This window comes from Notolepis coatsorum (genome assembly GCF_963971535.1).
Source record: "Notolepis coatsorum genome assembly, chromosome: 17".
NCBI lineage: Eukaryota > Metazoa > Chordata > Actinopteri > Aulopiformes > Paralepididae > Notolepis > Notolepis coatsorum.
Genome location: NC_140181.1, coordinates 78286536 through 78307589, shown reverse-complemented (window position 1 = coordinate 78307589; position 21054 = coordinate 78286536). Strand labels below are relative to the sequence as shown.

Below are 21054 nucleotides of genomic sequence, written 5' to 3'. Positions count from 1 at the left end.
GGCCTTAACCTGGAACCCACAGGGGAAGAGAAAGCCAGGAAGACCCAGAAACAGCTGGAGAAGGTCTGTCGAGGCGGATCTCAAGGAAGAAAGAACATCATGGAAGGAAGCAGAGAAAATCGCCCAACACCGAACCAGCTGGAGAGATTTCATGAATGACCTATGCTCCCCAAAGAGCAAAAGGGTTTAAGAAGAAGAAGGACGCATAACAAGTAGCAACAAGTGAAAGTGCTGCTGCATAACTATTGTATATTTTATCATTCATTGATGAATGATTTACTTCTTATTTTCAAGCATAAAGTAATAATTAGATAAATAATGTGATGCATAAATAATTTGTTGTAAAAAGCTAAATTTATTGGTCAACAGTTAAACGTGATAGGCACAAAGTCACGAGAGTGTCACATTTAACTGTCACATTTAACCGTAGACAGAGAGCAGGTGTGCTCTGATGAACAGTCGAGCAAGAGTATACGCTGCTCGACCGGTTTTAATTTGATATTTAATGGACGTCTGGCGTTTGTAGCAGACGGTCAAAACAAAGGTATTCCATAGGACAAGAACTCAAGAAACTCTTTTCCTGACAAGCGGCCAACAAGGTATTATATATTTCTTTGAGTAAATGCATTTTGTTTGATGCGCCATTGTATTATTGTAACCGTTAATTTGTAACCGTTGCAATTGCATTGTAACCGTTGCCTTTTGTACTATGTCTGTGTTCATCCAATAAATATAGTTTTCACGGCGTGAGAGGGACGAGGATGCTGATGATGAGCCCAAGACAATAAACGCCTATTTTATAAAGAAACCAACCTGTGTCCGTGTATCAGACACACATACACACACACACACACTTGTACCCCAAATGCCACACCATTTGCACACAATCGACAAACACACATGATCCCATATACACATTCATATATATACAAACACAAACACACACCTTCCCGTCTACAGCTATAGGCGGCTGGTATTCTTCTGTCTGCCATTCTCCAAACAAAGGGAGATCATTCGCTTCCTTCTGCTCAGTCATCATCCTGGCCTTACGGGAACGATTAGAGAAACCCCTCACCAACTGACAGAGAGAGAGAGATAGAGATAGAGAGAGAGATAAAATGGGGGGGGGGGGGGGGGGGGGGGGTAGGAGAGAATGTTTAAGAGGGAGCATTTTCAGAGAGAGGGTTTGGAGCATTAGGCCATGAAAGGTTATACATGGCCGTACTGGCATCCTATGGATTTTTGGGTGTGAGTGAGTGAGTGAGTGAGACCAGTGACTGGCTGGTCCTTACTTCTAACCTCATTCAAGGGTACTACGACTATGCTTGCACCTCATGGTACCAAAGCACCTCAAAGGCGCTAAAAACAAAATTACAAACATCTCAAAACAAACTGGTCAGACTACTGCTTGACCTTACTAGAACCCACCTCACCCCTGCCCACTTTGACAACCTAGGATGGCTTAGAGTAGACGACAGAGTACAGCAACTTGCAATGGGCCTGGTCTACAAGATACACTACACGACCAAGGTACCCATGTACATGTCAAAATACTTCCCAAAGGTCAGTGAATACCACGATCACAACACCAGAGGGAGCTCCACAAATCATGTGAAACCCAGATTCGGCTCAAACAAGGGACTAAACACGTTTCGCAATTATGCCACATCAATGTGGTACGCCCTACCTAAAGCTGTAAAGGAATGTGAATCACTACCCACTTTCAAAACCACTCTCAAAGAACACCTACGGGAGACTGCAATTCGAAACTGGCCCCTGTAAATGTCCTAACCCAACCCCCTCCAATGTACAGTAAATTACCTAGTATGGTTGTCAATATTCCAATGTACAGTTTTGGTTGTACAGTGGAGATACAGTACTGAATTCTGCCATCTGGACACATGCAATATGAAATATGAATATAGAATATAGAATAGCAGGCCTATAAATTACCTTATTATGGCAAAGTCATACATCTATGGATTGGCCCAAATCTCCTCTTTCCAATGGCAGAGATAAATCTGGATTTAGTACCACCAGGCGCCCAGTACAGGAAATGTACTGTAAGTACAGTTACTTTTGTATAATGGCCATAGCTCCACCATTTTTTACCGGATTGAGACACGTTCTTTCCTAGACGTTCACAGAAAGGTAAAGAAACAATATACGTTGTATTTTATGGCAATACCATTGAGGTTTGTTCGACCCGTGAGATATAAACATGACATTCACATCAATATTTGTAAGCGAAAAAAAATTGTTGGCCTTCGTTTGTCTGCGGCTTGTGTGAGTTGGGTAGTGTAGTTTTATGAAATTTAGACGTCCATCAAAAGCCCTGAGTCTCCACTTTCTTAGGACTACAACGATTTCATGATGGCTTCCTGTCCTCGCGTCTCAATCGTCGTTTTCAGGTGCAATGCACGGAGATTTTCATAAGCTCATATTTAGCTAATAACACTTAAAATCATTGCTAAACAAACAGTGCTGGAAATATACACGTTGACTTAATACGGCCTGTATTGATCTATTTAATAAAATGGTTGCATTTATATAGCGCTTTTATCCAAAGCGCTTTACAATTTGTTCCTCACATTTGACCCATTCACACACAGACAGCGGAGGCATTCAACCATGCAAGGTGCCAACCTGCTCATCGGGAGCAATTAGGGGTTAACCGTTAAGTGTCTTGCACTTCGACATGCTGCCCGGGAGGAGCGGGAATCGAACCGGGAACCTCCGGAATACCAGACGACTGCTCTACCTCCCACTGTCGCCCCTATTTGTGATGTGAAATAAAACTTGGCCCGGTACCGGGCTTAAGAGGTTAAGGTGGCTTGAGTTTGCTTGGAACAGGGTAAATCTGCATTTGGCTGTGATGCCCCTAGCTCATGGAATGAACTCCAACAGTCCTTAAAGCTTGAGATTCTCCCCTCTGTTGCAAAATTTCAAACCTTATATAATGCAGGACTTAGGAAGTCTTTATTTGGCATGCAAACGACACACACATGCGATGGGCGGCACACACACACAGGAACACACACATGCAATTTTTCTTGTGTCGCCTAATGCGATCGAGTCTCTGCACTTGACCCATCCCGTCGTCCTTCCCCCCATGGGCAGCCGGGAGCAGATAGGGCTTCGACGTGAGCCGTGCCCCGGGGACCAATCCAAGTGCTTTGTTTTGAGTTTAAATAAAGGTTTGAAATGAAAAGTGTGTGTGTGTATGTGTACATCTCACCTTATATGGCTCTTCTGCCAGTCGAACAGTGCGCGCTTCCTTTAGCCATGTGTCTTTGGAGTGCAGTGTGTGGATACAGTCTCTATGGAGACATAAGACAGTATGAAGGACAACCTTTACACCTGTGTCAACCTCACCGTGAATTCAAGATTCAAGAGGTTTATTCATCACATACATACACAAGACATATAGTGAAATGAAGGTGGCCATGCCCGCTTCGATTGTGCAAAAAATACAAAAATACAAATAATAGAATAAAATAAATGAAGGACAACAAGGACCAAGTACATTGTTGTATCCGTGTAGTGTAAATAGTGCATACATGTAAATGAGATTTTTTTTTATCCTCCCAGCCAAGTCCCTTCCTGGTCGTTGCGCTGACCTACCATCGGTCTGGAGAGGGTGTAAACTACCACACGCCTCCACTGAATCATGTGGAGTCGTCAGCCGCTTTTCACCCGACAGTGAGGAGTTTCACTGGGAGAGCATAACGTTAACGGAGGTTCAGGCCATCTCCCCCAGATCCCCTCCCCGCTGAACAGGCGCCAACCAGCAGGAGTCACTGTTGCAACAACTAGGACCCCACGGCTTCCCACCGGCGAACACTGCCACGGACGGCTGTAAGGTAGGGACGACTGACCAAGCCGGAGGTACGCTACCCAGACGCTTCGTAGGAGAGGTTTGATAAACTAAAGTTGAATGAATAAGTGAAGAGAATCAATCAATCATTTTACTCTACCTCTACCAAGAATAAATGCACTTAAGAGAACCGTAATGTATAGAGCTGCTGCATACTGGAATTGTATACCTGTGAATATAATGATTATCAGCAACCAATTTACTTTAATATTTTTTTTTTGAAAAACGCTGTTATGAATAATGAAATACAGTTGAGTTATTGATTTATTTAGTTAGTATTGTATTTGTGGTTGGAGCCTTTTTGTGTTGTGATTTTGCAGTTGTTTTGTTATTACTCCAATGTTTTAAGTTATGTGTTCGGACCCCAGGAAGACTAGTCTTTCACCCATGGGTGTGGACTAATGGGGATCCATATAATAAACAAATAAACAAAATCAATCAATCAATCCATAGTATGGTGTGGTTTTAATTGGGGCGAGCAAAACAAGATAACATCACATGTCTGTGGAAACTAAATTAAGCTCTTATTTCAAACATAGTCCTATGAGAGAAACGTCTATGAAATTAAAGAAGTTACAATAATGATTTAGCTCCTGACCTTGAGTACACAGGCTCTCCTCTGCAGTAGCCCAGTACCGTGGCCGTGGAGGGGTAGATGGCTTCATACTTCAACATGTGTCTCTTCAGGGCATACAACGGATGGTTCTTATACTCCGCTACAGCAGTGGGCATGGGCTTGTCTAGGAGTTTAGCTTGAAGCTAGGGGGGAGGGAGGCAGAGAGAGAAACAGTTGATATGGTGGTATTAATGATCATGGGTTTGTCTAGTAGTCTAGCTTGAAGCTAGGGGGGAGGGAGGGAGAGAAACAGTTGATATGGTGGTATTAATGATCATGGGTTTGTCTAGTAGCGTAGCTTGGAGCTAGGGGAGAGAGACATAGTTGGTATGGTGGTGGTATTAATCATAAGATAAGATATTCCTTTATTGATCCCTTGGGGAAATTCGGTTGTCATAGCAGCATGGGGGAGGGGAGGTATAGGTATGGACAGGGTAATCGTAGAAAGACATAAATATAGGCAATAAAATTCAAAGCAATTCACGCTAGATGAAATCGGTACCAGATTTTGGTACCTTTACATGTTTAGTATAAGAGTGTAATATACTAGACAAGAGGGAGCCTTTTCCAAAAAATGCATATATTATTGTCCCGTCGAGGTCAGAGGAGTTTGATCATATTTACTGAGGATGGCCAGATAATGTTCATATTTAAAAACATAATACATGATCATGCGATATATTTTGTTACAACAATAAATAAATGTTTAAAAAAATAAAATAAAAAAATTAATAAGATTAAAAAAAAACGTTGAAAATGTCTCACCTCTTTTTCCTCCCTCTTATCTTTCTCGTCCTCCGGTCCCAGGAACGGTCCCAGCGCGTCCCCCCACCAGTCTTCGTCCACCCTCCTCTTCCTGGACGATGTCATCCAGGCGGGGTCGTACTTCCTGCCCAGGTCCTTCAGATGCCCCGCCTCGTCCACCGACACCACGTACGTCAGCGGCGCCGTGGCGTTCTTGGAGCAGAGCTGCGGCCGCCCGATGCCGTGCTCCACGTCCACGCAGAACCAGGAGGACGTCTTGTCCAGGTACACCTCCAGCCACTCGTCCGCGCCGGGACACTCTCTCCTCTTCCTGCTCCTCCGCTTTGAGCCCGTACTGGTCCCCCCTTCCTCCTCTACCACCTCCTCCCAGTCCTCATCTTCCTCTTCTTGGTTGTTCTTCTTCTGCTTCTTCTTCCCCCCTCCTTCTCCTTCTCCGCCACACTTCCTCTTGGTAGCCTCGTTGATGTTGTTCTTGTTCGTCTTGACTTTGTTCTTCCTCTTCCCCTTCTCTCCGCTCTCGCCCTCAGAATCCTCACTCTCCTCCTCGCCGGCCACCTGAAGCTCCTCCCCCTCGCTGAGCCCCTCCCCCCCGCTGCCGCTCTCCTCCTTGTAGCTGACCTTCGAGGCGACGCTGCGGCGCTGGGAGTTCTTCGGCTTCCGTCCTCCCGTCGGTACGCTCTTCTTCTCTTCTTCCTCATCCTCTTCTTCTTCCATTTCTTTTCTCTTGGCCTTCTTTCCTCCTCTCTCTCCCTTTGTCCTCCCCTCTGCGGCTGGTCTCTTGGTGCCGGGGGACACTTTGGGCTCAGTTTTCCTGTCTGGGAGGTTCTTCACGCCACCAGCCTTAGCACCTCTGCCCTGGTAGAGACAAGAGGACAGAGAATAAGTAGAATTATAGAATTAAAAAAGAGGTTATTTAACGAGAATTAGTATTATGATTAACCCTTTAACAGGCTCACCAATAAATCACTTCTTTGTGAATACAGACACTTAACCTCAGAATAGATGAATAGACTAGGAATTGAAATTAATAGAATCGTCACGGCAGAGAAATCGACACGAAAGGCTTGAAATTTCACTATGACAAATTGACAAAAAAAGATATACAGTATAAACGTTCCTCTGTCACCCAGAGCAAAACAGGTGGTCAGTACCTTGGCAGGTGGGAGTTTGAGGGAAATGGGCTGCAGAGAAAGAACCAATCGGCAGAAGAGTTGCAGAGACCTCAGGACCAATAGGAACAACTACAGGAAACACAAGGTAGGAACAGGTATCAATGAGAGGGATTATACCTCTAGCTTTGGTCTTGGACAATGAAGTGCTATTATATTATATCATATTATTACATGGCGTTTTCACATTCGCCGAAATGCTTGCTTGTGATTGGTCAATAGCGCTCGTCAGAGGTCCGATATTACTCGATAACGGACCTCTGTGGAACAATAATGACCGCTGTGCGCAGCTGTTCGCAATCAAGGCCACTGACACACTGCATCAGTGCAGCCAATCAGACACACCTGCTGGCTGCACTGACAGCGGAGTATGTGTGACGATGACAGCGGAGCCAGAACAGAACTGCGTCTGCATTTGATCTCGTCTTGTCGATGTAAAATGAATTAGGTATATTGTTAGTAAGTTAGCCATGTAATAAGCGGGATAATGTATAGCTATACTCGATCATTGTCGCACAATAATTAACCTTCACTGACGTTTAAAACACCTCGGCGCTGCGCCTCTGTATTTTAAACTCTGTGTCGGTCAATTATTTTGCGACAATGACCTCGTAGCTATACATTAGCCCTTACTTATATTATAGTATATTACACTACCTTATATCATATTACATTTAGTGGTGGGACTCGCTAAAAAATTGTTATCGAATTAATTCAAGACTTTATAGTTAATTAATCGAAATTAATCACATTTGAATCGAATCAATGAATGAATGAATTTTGGTATACGAGTGAATCAATGAATATACATTATACATACATTTAAGCAGCAAAATCCTGTATTAGCTACTACACAGACAATGCAATTAAACAAAGTGCAGCAATTTTAGGAATAATATATATAGCGCAAAGGACCTTTTGTAAACTCAAGCACTTTTTTTTTTTATCCACTTTTTCTCCCATTTTTCAATTTTTTCTCCCATCCCAATTTCGTATCATCCAATTCAACCCTCCCCTGTCACGAACGCTGTTTCTTGCCTCCCACAAGCCGGCTGCAATGTGAACTAAGTCATACATAGCACGAGTCCCCTCCGATACTTGAGGTAACAGCAGTCGCATCTTTTCACCTGCACAGCGCGATCTCTCAGTGGCGAGGAGTAACGCGTGGGAGGCTCATGCTGCCCCCGACACTTCCTGATTCTACTGCGCAGGCGCACCAACCGACCTGTAGGAGTCGCTGTCCACAACGCCCGATCCCCACCCATCAGTTTCCCACCCCCTAATACGGCCAATGTGTATTAGTACGGACGACCAGCTAAACTGAAAGCAATGTGGAGCGCTGGGCTCGAACAGGCGAGCCCAGCGTCTCCAGTATTCGTGGCGAGCACCTTGCCCACTACGCCACGTAGCCGCCAAACTCTAGCACTTTTGAGGTAAAAGTAAAACGTAGTACTTTCAAGTACATTCCAGAACAGTTGACCATTGGAAAAAAAAACTCTTGATTGATCAATTTCTCTTATTTATTTATTTTTTATGAACAAACCAGACTAAGAAAAAAAGTAATTTGTGATTTATTATACTTTATACTATAGCACATGCATGAGTCTGGTCTCCTTTGAAAGGTAACATTCTTACACAATAAAGAAAAATCGTCATGCGATTAAATGCATACATTTTTTTTACTTTTAATTCTTTCTGTAGTTAATTAATCGAAATGAATGCGATAAAGTCCCAGCCCTAATTACATTATAGACTAACTATCTAAGTTTCCATCTCAAGGACTCCCAAATTGATACCAATTAAGAGCTGGACCCCATTTGATAATTTTGAGTATTGCTGTTAGATATGATTTAGTCCAGAATTTAGATATCACCAGATAACGGTGAAGAGAGACTAGAACTTGAATAGTCATTGTTATCCATTCTCTCATTGTTCTGACTTCTAGTCTGGAATCTCCTCAGCAGGGGTGTACAGTGCGACATATATATCGCACATGCTACAGCAACAGCTGTCTGTGCGATGGATGGATTTACTTCAGTAGCACTGGTGCGATAGGGATTCGGTTCATATAGATAGAGAACTCTTATTTTGAAAATCCTGTAGCGGGTCTCATTTCTGCCCACGCGCAGCTCCAGCTAGGCTCCGAAAGCTAGCAACGTTCAGGTGCATATGATACTCTTATTTTGAAAAAACTCTTGTGACAACTCGACGAGTCGTATCCGCCCTATCCGTGCTTGTGCTTCTGCATTCTGCAAGCAGAGCAGCGCGTTGGTCGGTTGGTGCGCACTGCTGCGTTAACACAGCAGTGCGCCTACACGTCCCGAAATAAGTCTGTGGTGTTTTTTCTTTCTCGCAACGGGTCAAATGCATCTACATGCTTTGCACCGTCGCCATTCCTTTATGCGCACATCGCCCGAAATTAACGTTTATCTACCATTACAATCACTACAACGTTAGCAAGCTAACAAGCTAATCCTGATCAGAGGCGCAGAGCCAGCAGACACAGTGTGGAAAGGGAAATGGGGGGGCACTCTCTCCCCTTCCCTGTGTGTGTGTGCGTGCGTTTGGAAAGATGATGAAGTCACTAGTCAGGCCTCAGGACAGGAGTATATTATAGTAAACTGAGGATGGACAGATAATGATGATATTCAAATATAAACAAGTTTCGAGAGGAGTGGAAGTTTGAAGACAGACTAGACTACAATATGATGCGGGGGTGGTGAGTTGAAACAGTGTGTGTGAATGAATGAATGAAAACTTTATTTAACAGATTGCAGAATGGGTACAGTACGGCTCAATACACACAATTGTTAAGGGGATGCAGACCAGAGAAAGACGTTTGTCTTGTTTACATCAGGGTCCCCCATTGTGTGTGTGTGTGTGTGTGTGTCCCAACCGACCCCACTTCTATGTTTCAATAAATTATTTGCATTTAAAACTATTAACGCTGACTCATTCCTTCAGTCCACTCAAAATTATGCTAATATTCCTTATGTTGTTTATGATATTAATTGAAAATAGCATATGAGAGTATCATAGTAATAATAACACATGGCGATATACTAAATGACAGCCAAACATGGCACTGCAACTAAATAACACAAATACAATAGGCACATTTGTGACTGTTACAAATATAACACGTTTTATACTTGTGCTACAAGATTTTGGCCTGTGCTACAAAACTATCAACCTCTGTAGCACCAGTGCTATGTGCAAAAAAAGTTAACGTACAGCCCAACAAGGGCCCTTGGGAACAGGGTTGACATGCTGAGAACAATGATCTAAAGCGACCATCTCTAATGATGACTGTTCATCCTAAACCTATCTCTGTAATGACTGTTCATCCTAAACGTATCTATGTAATGATGACCGTTCATCCTAAACCTATCTCTGTGATGGGTGTTCATCCTAAACCTATTTCTGTAATGGCTGTTTATCCTAAACGGATGACTGTCCATCCTAAACCTCCGTGTCGACGATAGCACTACTAACATGCGTCATCTCCCGGTGGTTTCTAGCCGACAGGCTGCCCAGGCGTCTCTCCAGCAGGGCCCGGGGGTCCGGTCTCTCCTCATAGGGAAGACTGGGGTTGAGGGTGAAAGTAGCTCCAAACCTGGAGGAAGATGAAAGGGTTAACCGTCTATATAGTGTGGTAGTGATAGTGAAAGGGTCAACCTTCTGTAGTGTGGTAGTGAAAGTGTTAAGCCTTTGTCATGTGGCAGTGAAAGCGTTAACCTTCTGTATTGTCACAGTGAAAGGGTTAACCCTTTGGTGTGTGGAAGTGAAAGGCTTAAAGGGTACGGTGCCAAAATGACATCAACACCCTGTAATAGAAAGGTGAAGACACTGAATGTGTCCATCAGGGCCTTATTACACTGGTCACGGGCCAGACAAGCTCAGGGTTTATTGGATCGTTGTCCAAGCTTCTTCAGGCATCACGCAAGCATGCGCACACATTTTAAATACCTTATTTGAACCAACAGATCACGTATCACACATGACCTACATTAGGATTAAAATATCAATAGAAGTTCTATGCTTTTGAGGACATCCTACCAGCACAGAAAACATTGTCTCCACCATACTGCTCCACTCCCCAGAAGTATCCCTCATTTAGGTGTTTTTCAAAATAAAAAAATTCTTTAATGCACTTTCTAATTGGTGTACATAGCTAATTTGTTTACATTTAGTCATTTAGCTGCCACTTTTATCCAAAGCGACTTACAGGTTCTGTACAACAAGTCAGCAGGAAGGAAGGGTACAACTCTGGCAGCTGAGGGTAAGTAACATTGTTTGTCAAACAGTGTTGAACTTGACTGCTACAGTCTTGAGTGCCTATTATTACCTACTATGCTAATATTATTAGCATAGTAGGTAATAATATACTGTAGGCATGGTAGATTCCGTAGTAGGAGAGTGCATACTATTAAAAGACCGTACAAAAGGTTAGTAATTTTAATTTTTTTGGGCATGTTTAGACTGTCCTGACTGTGGTGGGAATTTGTTTGTACATAATGTCTGTTCTATAGTCTGGTGTCCATCAGCGTTGCCATCTTTACACTGTGGGAGACTCGTCTTGTCGTCTCAACGTGTACCCTGTGTGTGGTCCTATTAAGGACGTGGACTACTGTACGTAATGTTCTCGCACTGAAAACCAAGTCAACGGGTCACAGCCCCAACGTCCTCATGGGAGTTCTTCAGCGCCGGGAGACGAATCTCATTGGACGGAGTAGCGTCCTCTCCCGGTGTTGAAGAACTGTTCCTGTTGGCGACAGGAAACCCATCTTTGAGCGTTTCTATGATAACACTGACCCATCCTCTTCACGTGATCCCAGCGGCACGTATCTCCTCTTACCATTTGAGCAGCCCAGAGAGGTACTTGTGGTCGATGCGTTGCTTGGCAACCATGGCGAAGTGGGTGGGCAGCAGGGACAGAGTGATGGCCAACAGATCTGGTTCACTGCACAAACGATTCCGGACCATCCCATTGGCTATCAGGCACATCAGGTGGACCTATAGGGTTGAGGGGTCGTCACGTCAGTCAGTGTAAATATAATGGTACCCATCATTGTATCCTATTATGCTAAGGTTGGGTGGTCCTCTCTGGCAGAAAGACGTGACTTGCAATGGCATCTGTTTTTGTACAAGTCCATTATTGGTGATCTCCCACCCTACATCACCTCGTTGCTGGATTGGAGCTCTGGACCATATCATACTCTCTCTGGTGGTTGACCTTTACACTTAAGGTTCCTAGAGTTTGCACTGAATTAGGAAAATCTGCTTTTAGCTTCTGTGGCACAGAAACATGGAATGTTTTGCAATGCACTTTAAAACTCAATTCACTATGTATTGGTCAGTTTAATGGTGTTAATAGCAAACCACTTCACCAGTCTGCAGTTGTTTTAAATTATTTCAAATGTTTAATCGATTGACTTTGTTTCTATATTGTTTTCTTGTTTTGTATTAATTATGTTTTGTATTTCTCAACGTCATTGTAAATGAGAGCTTGCTCTCAATGATCCTTCAAGATTAAATAAAGATTGGATGAACATTTTAAAAAGAAACTTATGGGAAGAAATAAACATTGGATTTTATTCTCCTCTCCACTAATATAAAACATGTGGCAAAAGCCATTTCTTTGAACAATCCTTCGAAACAATCTCACAACACAGTTAACTATGTTTATTATTATAGGTGGAGGTTTCTTATAAGCCTTCTGGGCTTTTCTGCCTCTTCCTGCAGTGTATATCTTTTGTACTTTACAGTTGTTAGTGTTTTTTTTATCTTGTTTTTATACTATGCAACATTTTTTATAAACTAAACTATACTGTATACTTTTGGCAAAGTTGCCCCACTTCAATTTCTCTGCAGATACTATACAATGGTTTAAGTCTTACCTAACAAACAGAAAACAGTGCGTCATGGTTGATGGCGTCAAATCTCCTTATCTTGACAATCCAGTCGGTGTGCCACAGGGATCAATCCTTGGGCCATTACCGTTTTCCCTGTATATCAATGACCTGCCGGACATATGCCCTGACTTCAATGTACAGATGTATGCTGACGACGCGGTAATTTTTGTACATGGTAAAAAAAACGACCTGACCTCATGAATGCTTTGAACAAGGTTCAATACTGGTTGCAAAACACGTGCCTACTGCTAAATACAAAAATAACTGTATGCAATTATGTTCAGCAAACAAACAGTTGGCATCACAAGGTCTAATGTGTTTCTGGGGGGGGGGGGCTTTCTTAACAGTTGATACTGCAAAAACGTATCTTCATTGCATGATATTCTTTCACATTGAATACTGCTTCACAAACTGGTTGTTTGCAGGTGCCACCATCATAAAACCCATTGAACAGCTTTTTCATGAAGCCATCAAGGTATAGAAAACCATTGGCATACCACCATTGTAACATTCTGGAACAACATCGCTTTTTGAGCTTTGAAAATGTCAAAGTCTTAAAAAGTGCTTGTTTTATCTACAAAAGGTGGTATGCACGTCCAAATGCCTACATGGACTATCTCCCCCTCCTGTACAGGAATCCAAGACTTGGACATTGGACTTGGCACCAGGCCAGACACCAGAAGTGACTGCAAGGTCCAACATAGACTGACCACATTTGGTCCAAACGTCCAGTCTATAAAAGGCAGCCAAACTGTTTCCCTAAGGGAAAGCCCCACCCTTGCTACTTTGAGGTCAACTTAAACAATCGCTGAAGACCAACGAGTCATGTGACCACATGTGATATGTCTCTAGCCTCTAGTATTTTTGTGTATTGCTGCTATGTATTTTTTTGTGTATTGCTGCTACTTATTTGTACATTTCTTACTGTTTTATATATCCTGTCTTTATGTTTGGGGACAACGGATGGAAATTAGCCTTGTACTAAATCTGGCCATTTTAACACTACCATGTTCCAGGTGACTGTTTCGGCTTCATGTTCATTAATTTTGCATTGTCCCATCCAAATAAACAAATAAAAGTAAAGTATATAGATGGACATCAGAGAATATTTCCATTTTTCAGCCCCATTGACTTTCATCAGCATTGCTAACAAATGCTAACAACTCAATTTAAAATACCAAATAATTTCAAATATCGGCAAGTCCTTTTCCTGGTGAACCGAGAGGACAGTCCCAGTTCTTTACAAACCTGAACAATCCCTTGTGTCTTTTATCCATGGTGTTTCAAACCAGAGCTCACCTTGTGTGTGTCCAGCAGCACGTCCTTGTTGAAGCGGTTCACCATCCGTCTCAAGTATGTCTCAAACTCTGCTTTCTTCTTCTCACTGGGTCACAGGTCAGTTAGATGGGGGTTAAGAGTGGTTGTCATGGTGATCATCACCTCTAGATTATCAACATGCTTGTAAACACATTATTTGTTTTCCTAAACCCATGTCTGTGATGACTGTTCATCCTGAACCCACCTCTGTAATGATGACTGTTAATCCTACACCCATCTCTGTGATGACTGTTCATCCATTGTAAACACATATCTGTTTTATATCTGCATCTTTCATAACACTTGGGACCCATGGACTGCATATAGTCTTGACACTCATGAGTGTGTGTGTGTGTGTGTGTGTGTGTGTGTGTGTGTGTGTGTGTGTGTGTGTGTGTGTGTGTGTGTGTGTGTGTGTGTGAGAGAGAGACAGTCTTTTTGAAAGACAGACAGGCAGAACAAACATACAGTGTTGGTAGTCTGTATGTTATAGAACTGTTAGGCAGATAGACAGTCAGTCTGACAGTTAGATAGGCTTGTAACAGGCAAACCAACAGACAGTCAGAGAAAGGCAGGCAGACAGTCAGTCAGAAAGATGGACTTACAGTCTGACAGAAACTTTGACAGACAGTCAGTTGGTCAGTCATACAGAGAAACAGGCAGGCAGCCAGACACACACACATGCACGCACACAAGTAGACAGTCTGACACATAGTTAGAGATAGACAAATAGGTATAGATAGATATAGATAGATAGATAGATAGATAGATAGATAGATAGATAGATAGATAGATAGATAGATAGATAGATAGATAGATAGATAGATAGATAGATAGATAGATAACAGAAATACAGATAGACATACTGACAGACAGGCAGACATACAGACAGATAGACAGGCAAACAGACAGATTAGAGTCCTTGCCAGCCCCGTGTCGCCAGTTCCTTCTGGTTGTCGTAACAACAAGGCTCTGGTCGGAGACACAGAGGAGAAACAAAAGGCAAGGAGCCCAAAATGACTACAGAGAGAAAGAGTGAGAGAAAGAGAGCAAGAGAGAGAGAGAAAAACACTCACTGTTTCTGTCTCTTGCTTATGAGGTCGGGGGTCTCTATCTCTATCTCCACTGGCTCAGAGGGCAGGGCTGGTTCTGGTGGCTCCACTGGACCCAGAGGCCCATCCAGCTCTGAGAAACCACACACACACACACACACACACACACACACACACACACACACACACACACACACACACACACACACACACACACACACACACACACACACACACACACACACACACACACACACACACACACACACACACACACACACACACACACACACACACACACACACACACACACACACACACACACACACACACACACACACACACACACACACACACACACACACACACACACACACACACACACACGAAGATGAGAGAAGTGGCTTCACACATCTCACAAAGATGTAGAAGATCATCTTCACTTCTATTCTTGTATCTTCTCCAGGAACTGAACACTTAATTGTTTGTTACCAGGGATAACCTAACCTGACCCATCAGATGTTTGTTTCGTTACACAGAACCACCAGGGATAAACCTGACTGGCAGCATGATGATGTATTCCTGTGTGCGAGCAAACAAGAGAGCTATTTTCATGATTCCGCACCATATTTGATAAATTTCACCATAATTCTACACTAAAAACTCTGTAAATGTGTCGTCAATCATTCCCGCTATCATGACGTTGTGGAAAAATGGGGCGACTAATATATAGACTCTCTCACCCACACGAAGCCCCTCCCTTACTGGATAGAACAAGGCTAGACACAGCGCATTACTTGTTACCGTGCCACAGCATGCGAGTATCCAATGCAGGGAAGGGAGAGAGACCACAAGAGACACAGGCTAAAGTCCAGAAGAGATCAAATAATCGCCCCAAAACTGGTTGAGGATAGTGATTGGCTACCATTAGCAAAGAAACATGAAAACCCAAGTTGTGCACCACACTCCTACACCTGTACATCACAATCTCCAAAATGCGTCTGCCCAAGAGGGCAGAAATGTGTACAGGGACATCCACTAAGAGATTACTTTGAAATAAAATGTGGCTATAATGTTGAATTGCATGCAGAGTAACACTAATAAAATAACCAAAACTTAAGCTTGTCTGAACATCTATGAGTTATACAGTGATGTAGTTATCAGAAAGGTAAACAGACCATAGTGCTGTCTTTTCTGTGTAAGGAATATGGATGTGTTCATCCTTGTTTCCATGGACACAAGGCTACATAGATGCTGTGAAATTAAAATGTTATTTTCTTTTTTCAACACATTTTCAGTTCTTATTTATGAGAAGAGACTAAAAAATATAGGGGGAACAATAATATAATATATTCAATGTGTTAAGGGAAAATAATACTAGTACAGGTACAGTAGCACCGGTTAGTTTACTTCCTCTTCGGGAACAAGGAAACTATAAAAGAAGGAAGGGTCATTATGTCACCTTGTAGCGCGTGAACACACATTGGTACCAAGTTTGACCGAGATTGAATTGAATGGGATCAGCCATCTCCTCGTTTATGACCCGTCATTTAAACAGGTTATTATTACCTTGGATGTCAGAATCATCTGCAATTCGTTGCATTGTTAACTAGCTAACATTTGATATATTGGTTGATGTGTATTTCCTCAGACAGCTTGTATATTTAGAATTTAGAATAATACAGGCTTCAATAGAACTGACACTGACTAAGTCTGGCACCAAGCATAGCATATAACGCTGGTATTCTGACGTGACGACCCTTCCTTCTTTCATCGTTTTCTTGTTTGGGCAGAGGTGATTGACAGTGGAACACAGTGGAGTGGTCGTGCACATGATTGTACTCCACATGCATGAGTGTGGAGCTTCAGTAGCACAAGGCCACGAGTTGAGATATCCACCAGAAGGAGATATCGTAAACCTCCTTCTGGTGGATTTGCCGCCAAAAATCAAAAGGACTGTTTCGAGTGTAGTTAACGTGCACCTGCACAACAGTTACCATGACAACATAGGATGATGTTTCTACTTTAATAAGAAGGTCTGTTGTATGGAGTGAGCAGTGCACCACTGTTGGATAGACGTGTTCGCTGTATACGTCAAGAGTGACTCAGTGTGCGACTGTGCGCGCGCATCACCGGAGCAGAAAGGAACGTAATCCTGGTCAGAACAGGGCAAACTACAATATATTTGCATTTGTTAGCCATGCTAGCAATCTAAACAATCAATCCATGCCAAAGCTAGTTTTCGTTTTTGTTTGAAACTACTTTTAGTCAGGAGAGTGCCATGGTTTCTCCATAGAGCCCGATTGTATTCTTTTAGCGCAGCAGCTTGCGCAGGTCCGAGGCAACTTAGTCACGTGACTCAGTTAGTATTGCGGATTGGCTCGAACACGGTATGTTTGTATACAGCGAACAGGTCTAGAAAGAGTGATGAAAACCAGACCGTGTTTCTACACTGTCAGCTTGCTATTCGTTCTTCTCTCACCTTCCACCTCCTCCCAATCATCCTCCTCGCTATCCTCCTCTTCCTCCTCCTCCTTCTTCACTGGCCGCAGGGCTGATGTGGTAACCGTAGGCGTAACTATGGACACCATGATGACATCATCATCATCACTCTCTGGCTCCTTCTTCAGTGGCGACGTGAAGTATTTACTGGTAGTGGGATCAATGGTGGAGCCCCCTTTTGGCTTGGAGGAGCGCGGTTTAGGCTTGGCCTTCCTCTTGATCTGCTCCTCATCCTCAATGTCATTATCTAGTATAGAATGAGAGAAGACACGAGATCTAAGTAATAGAGATGTCCCGAATATTTTGCCACTGATACCAATCTGAGTAATTTAATATTGAGTATCTGCCAAGACTTATGTCCTTTTTGTATTTTTCTAGATAATACAGCTTCACAGTGCAGGTTTCAAGTACATTCAAGTTATTAAAATCGAGAGAGAGAGAGAGAGAGAGAGAGAGAGAGAGAGAGAGAGAGAGAGAGAGAGAGAGAGAGAGAGAGAGAGAGAGAGAGAGAGAGAGGAGAGAGCGAGAGAGAATATAAGAGGCAGAGAGAGGCAGGTGGACACAAATAAATCAACAGATTTTACAGTTAATGCGGTCTTGTTTAGTATCCTTTATTATGACTCAATGTAACAACACAACCTGTTACCCACTGATTCCTTGAATAGGATAAAATATATTTTCCAAAAATTTGCATTTTTAGTCAAGTATGATAAGATCGTTTCGGTGAAGTAGAGCACAGACGTGTGTAGTTACTAGTAGACATAGTGTTAGGCCTGTGTGTGTTGATTGATTGAAAACTTTATTAACAGATTGCAGAATCGGTACAGTACAGTACAGCTCAATACATACACACTTTCTATGCCACTCACGAGTTTTCTCGGATTTATTAACACTTTGATCGCCATGGTTAAATTCATAATTTACCATCCCTCGCCATCTCTATTTGTCTATGGAGAAGTTCCCCTTCTTCTTAACTTTTTAAATTGTATTGCTAAATTGACATTATTATGGCCCATTCAATGTCCTATATCTATTGTTCAGGGTGTAGCAACGTTATACTTTTTCATTCACATATTCATACTAAAATATGGTCTAAAGTACAAGTATGTTTTTATCGTTTTCTGCAGCTTTCTTCAGAACTTGATTTATAGCCCCAAATGCATTATATTGATGATCAAATACAGTTTGGTAGCGATCGGTGGCAGATAAAAAATTTCAACTGGAGGTACTTCTAGAAGTTACTACGTATCATCTGATGTTGACCGGATGGGCGGGGGGTCGTTTATAATTCCGTGGGCAACGTTATATCATTCACCTAGTGTGGGTCATATGATCATCAGAGCAGTTTATATGGAACACGTTAGAAAATAACGCTGAAACTCACCGTGGCTTCCTCGCGCCGTTGGGGGATGAGCGTGGAACAGAATTTTTTCTATTATGGGATGGAGAAATACCGGATCCATTTCCAGGTTGTATAATAGTATATACGTCCAAATCATGTTGTTTATTGAGTTAGGGTGAGCGATCGATTATCCAGTGTGTCAAGATGGAGTCCCGGGAGCTATAGCGAGTGGTCGGACCGAATTTGGATGAGCACCAGTTTCCTGTTTCCGGTTTGCTGTTTGGGCGATCTGCCGATCGGCCACCAGATGGCGCTCTTGAACCGTTAGAGAGTTGAGAGGAGATCAGCAGTATATCTCAGGTCCCCGGAGGAGAAATATGATTTAGATCACAGATTTTTGAAATATTGATATCAAAGACGAGTTACGGCGTCTTCGGCAGAATGAGCAGCGGGGAAAGACGAGTTCCAGCGTTTTCGGCGATTAAAGTGTTAATATTACATTGAAAGCCACTCACGAGATTTCTGATTTTTTTCTTTTTCTTTTTAGCGATCTGAAATCATATTGCATCACGCGAGCCTACCCTAGTCTACCCGAGAGCCGCCGGCGATCAGATGTGGAAAAAAGCGCCCCCTATCGTCTCCCAGATGACATACGGGATTTTGGAATGGACTCAATGAAAATGGATGGGGAAAAAAATCCTGTACTCCACATTTTCCAGTCCACTGATGCAGCCGGGGGTTACCACCGTTCATTATGGATCCTCTGAGCGCCGCGGATCATGAATTCTACTGTATCACGTTAGATCAATACACTTATCGATTTTTTCGAATGGTGATCAGGAATTGGAATATACCAGTTGGATACCATCTGATGTCAGGTAAGGAATCTATGTTATCAGTGTTAGGATAATCAGACTCATTTTGATGAAGATATAAGCTGTTTTGTGAAATGTCCTCTATCGGTTTCACTGTAAAAATCCATGAGGAAATGACCACGGCTATTATCAGCGCGCGGCTCGAATGGTCGTGCGTGTATGTATAATATTGATCATCTAGCGTTTATTTGAAAACGATTCATAAATAGGCAGACAAATATCAACGTTCTGGAATATTCCAGTAAAAGACGATGATCACAGAATGGCCCAGAATGGGCTGTTTTTTACCTCAAAACGGGTGCTTTTCAAAATGCTCTCAAACGGAAATGAAGCGATAAAAAAACAATCTGCCTTGACAGCACTGACTGGAAAAGGATTCTTTGATAAGCGACGGGCAGATTAGACACATAGCCATAATTTAAAACATAGATTAGGCGATATTAACGTTAACATTAAAGTGGATGGTGGCATTCAAGCGCTAACTCTGGCGCCACCTGGTGGCACTGAAAGTGTTAAGGGGATGCAGACCAGAGAAAGACTTTAGTCTTGTTTACATCAGGGTCCCCCATTTTCAATTCATCGTAACATATATGACATACACGACATACAGATAGACAGTACTGTTACATCTATACATTTATGACATACCAGATTTGCTAATACAGTACTTTTTTTGATACAAAAATAGTCTAAAAAAGAGAGTATACATTTGTTGTAGAAACTGTACATTGGAGGAGGTTGGGTAGGTGGGGTGGGGGAAACTAAAGCAAAACTGTACATTGGAATATTGACGAAACCATACTTGGTTCCAAGAGGAGGGTCTCGTGTATTATTGGGTTAGGACATTTACTGTATTGGAGGGGGTTGGGTTAGGACATTTACAGGGGCCAGTTTCGAATTGCAGTCTCCCACAACAGTTGATCCACAACACAACAGCGATCAAGCACTTCAGTCTTAGCTGTCAAAACATAAACGTTTATAAGTTGACAGTTATGTGATTGACGTATTACAAACTGTAGGACTAACCAACTGTAAATGTAGCAATCATACAACATTTAAAAATAGCCGATTGGTCCCACTATGATGGAATTGGAAACATGTCTCATCTTTTGCAGAGGATGCAAATTGGAGTTTACAGTGTGACCGGAGAACATAATTTAAAATGAATGATAACGTTAATTGCACCGTCAAGCTTTTCATACCTGGATATTTCTTTGCTCCCGGTTTTGCCCGACTTGCATTTCCTATTGAGACCTGCTTTGCTTTCTTTGTATCGAGCTTCGAATCTGTGCCTGCAGACTGCTTGCGCTTCGCCATGTTGCTGCTCTGTGCAACTTTTATGAATGAAAAGACGCTCTCTTTGCAAAACAAAGACTGGCTTTCTTTCCTTTCCTCATGAAGTTGTGTAAAGAGCAGAAAAAGGGGCACAACAGCAGTGTTATTCAACTTCTATAGGCTTTCATAATACAAAGTGTTCCCCCATGATTGTTTTGGGAATTCAGCTTTTAGCTGTCTGCAAACGTCACATCCGCATCCGCCCAACCAATGACGTGTGAATAGGCTAACGGCGCGGCTGTTCCCTAAGGCATAATGCACAGAGAAGAAAAGATTATGTATCGGCTTG

At 42.6% G+C, this 21054-nt stretch overlaps 1 protein-coding gene across 2 annotated transcripts in view; it reads right to left on the bottom strand.

Annotated features, from left to right (window-relative positions):
- xpc (xeroderma pigmentosum, complementation group C) overlaps positions 1-20851 on the bottom strand; it is a 29324-nt gene extending 8473 nt beyond the window's left edge. Inside the window, exons 1-11 of one of the 2 annotated variants that reach the window (XM_084333269.1) lie at positions 20633-20851; positions 17194-17460; positions 14736-14844; positions 13642-13726; positions 11286-11443; positions 9923-10043; positions 6410-6499; positions 5259-6113; positions 4476-4636; positions 3239-3320; positions 947-1078 (exon numbers count right to left, since the gene is read on the bottom strand). In XM_084333269.1, the coding sequence (XP_084189395.1) occupies positions 947-1078; positions 3239-3320; positions 4476-4636; positions 5259-6113; positions 6410-6499; positions 9923-10043; positions 11286-11443; positions 13642-13726; positions 14736-14844; positions 17194-17460; positions 20633-20747 (2175 nt within the window). In that variant the 5' untranslated portion in view covers positions 20748-20851. The remainder of the gene's footprint in view (positions 1-946; positions 1079-3238; positions 3321-4475; positions 4637-5258; positions 6114-6409; positions 6500-9922; positions 10044-11285; positions 11444-13641; positions 13727-14735; positions 14845-17193; positions 17461-20632) is intronic. The other variant, XM_084333270.1, reaches the window with a different exon arrangement.
- Positions 20852-21054: the final 203 nt, after the last annotated feature.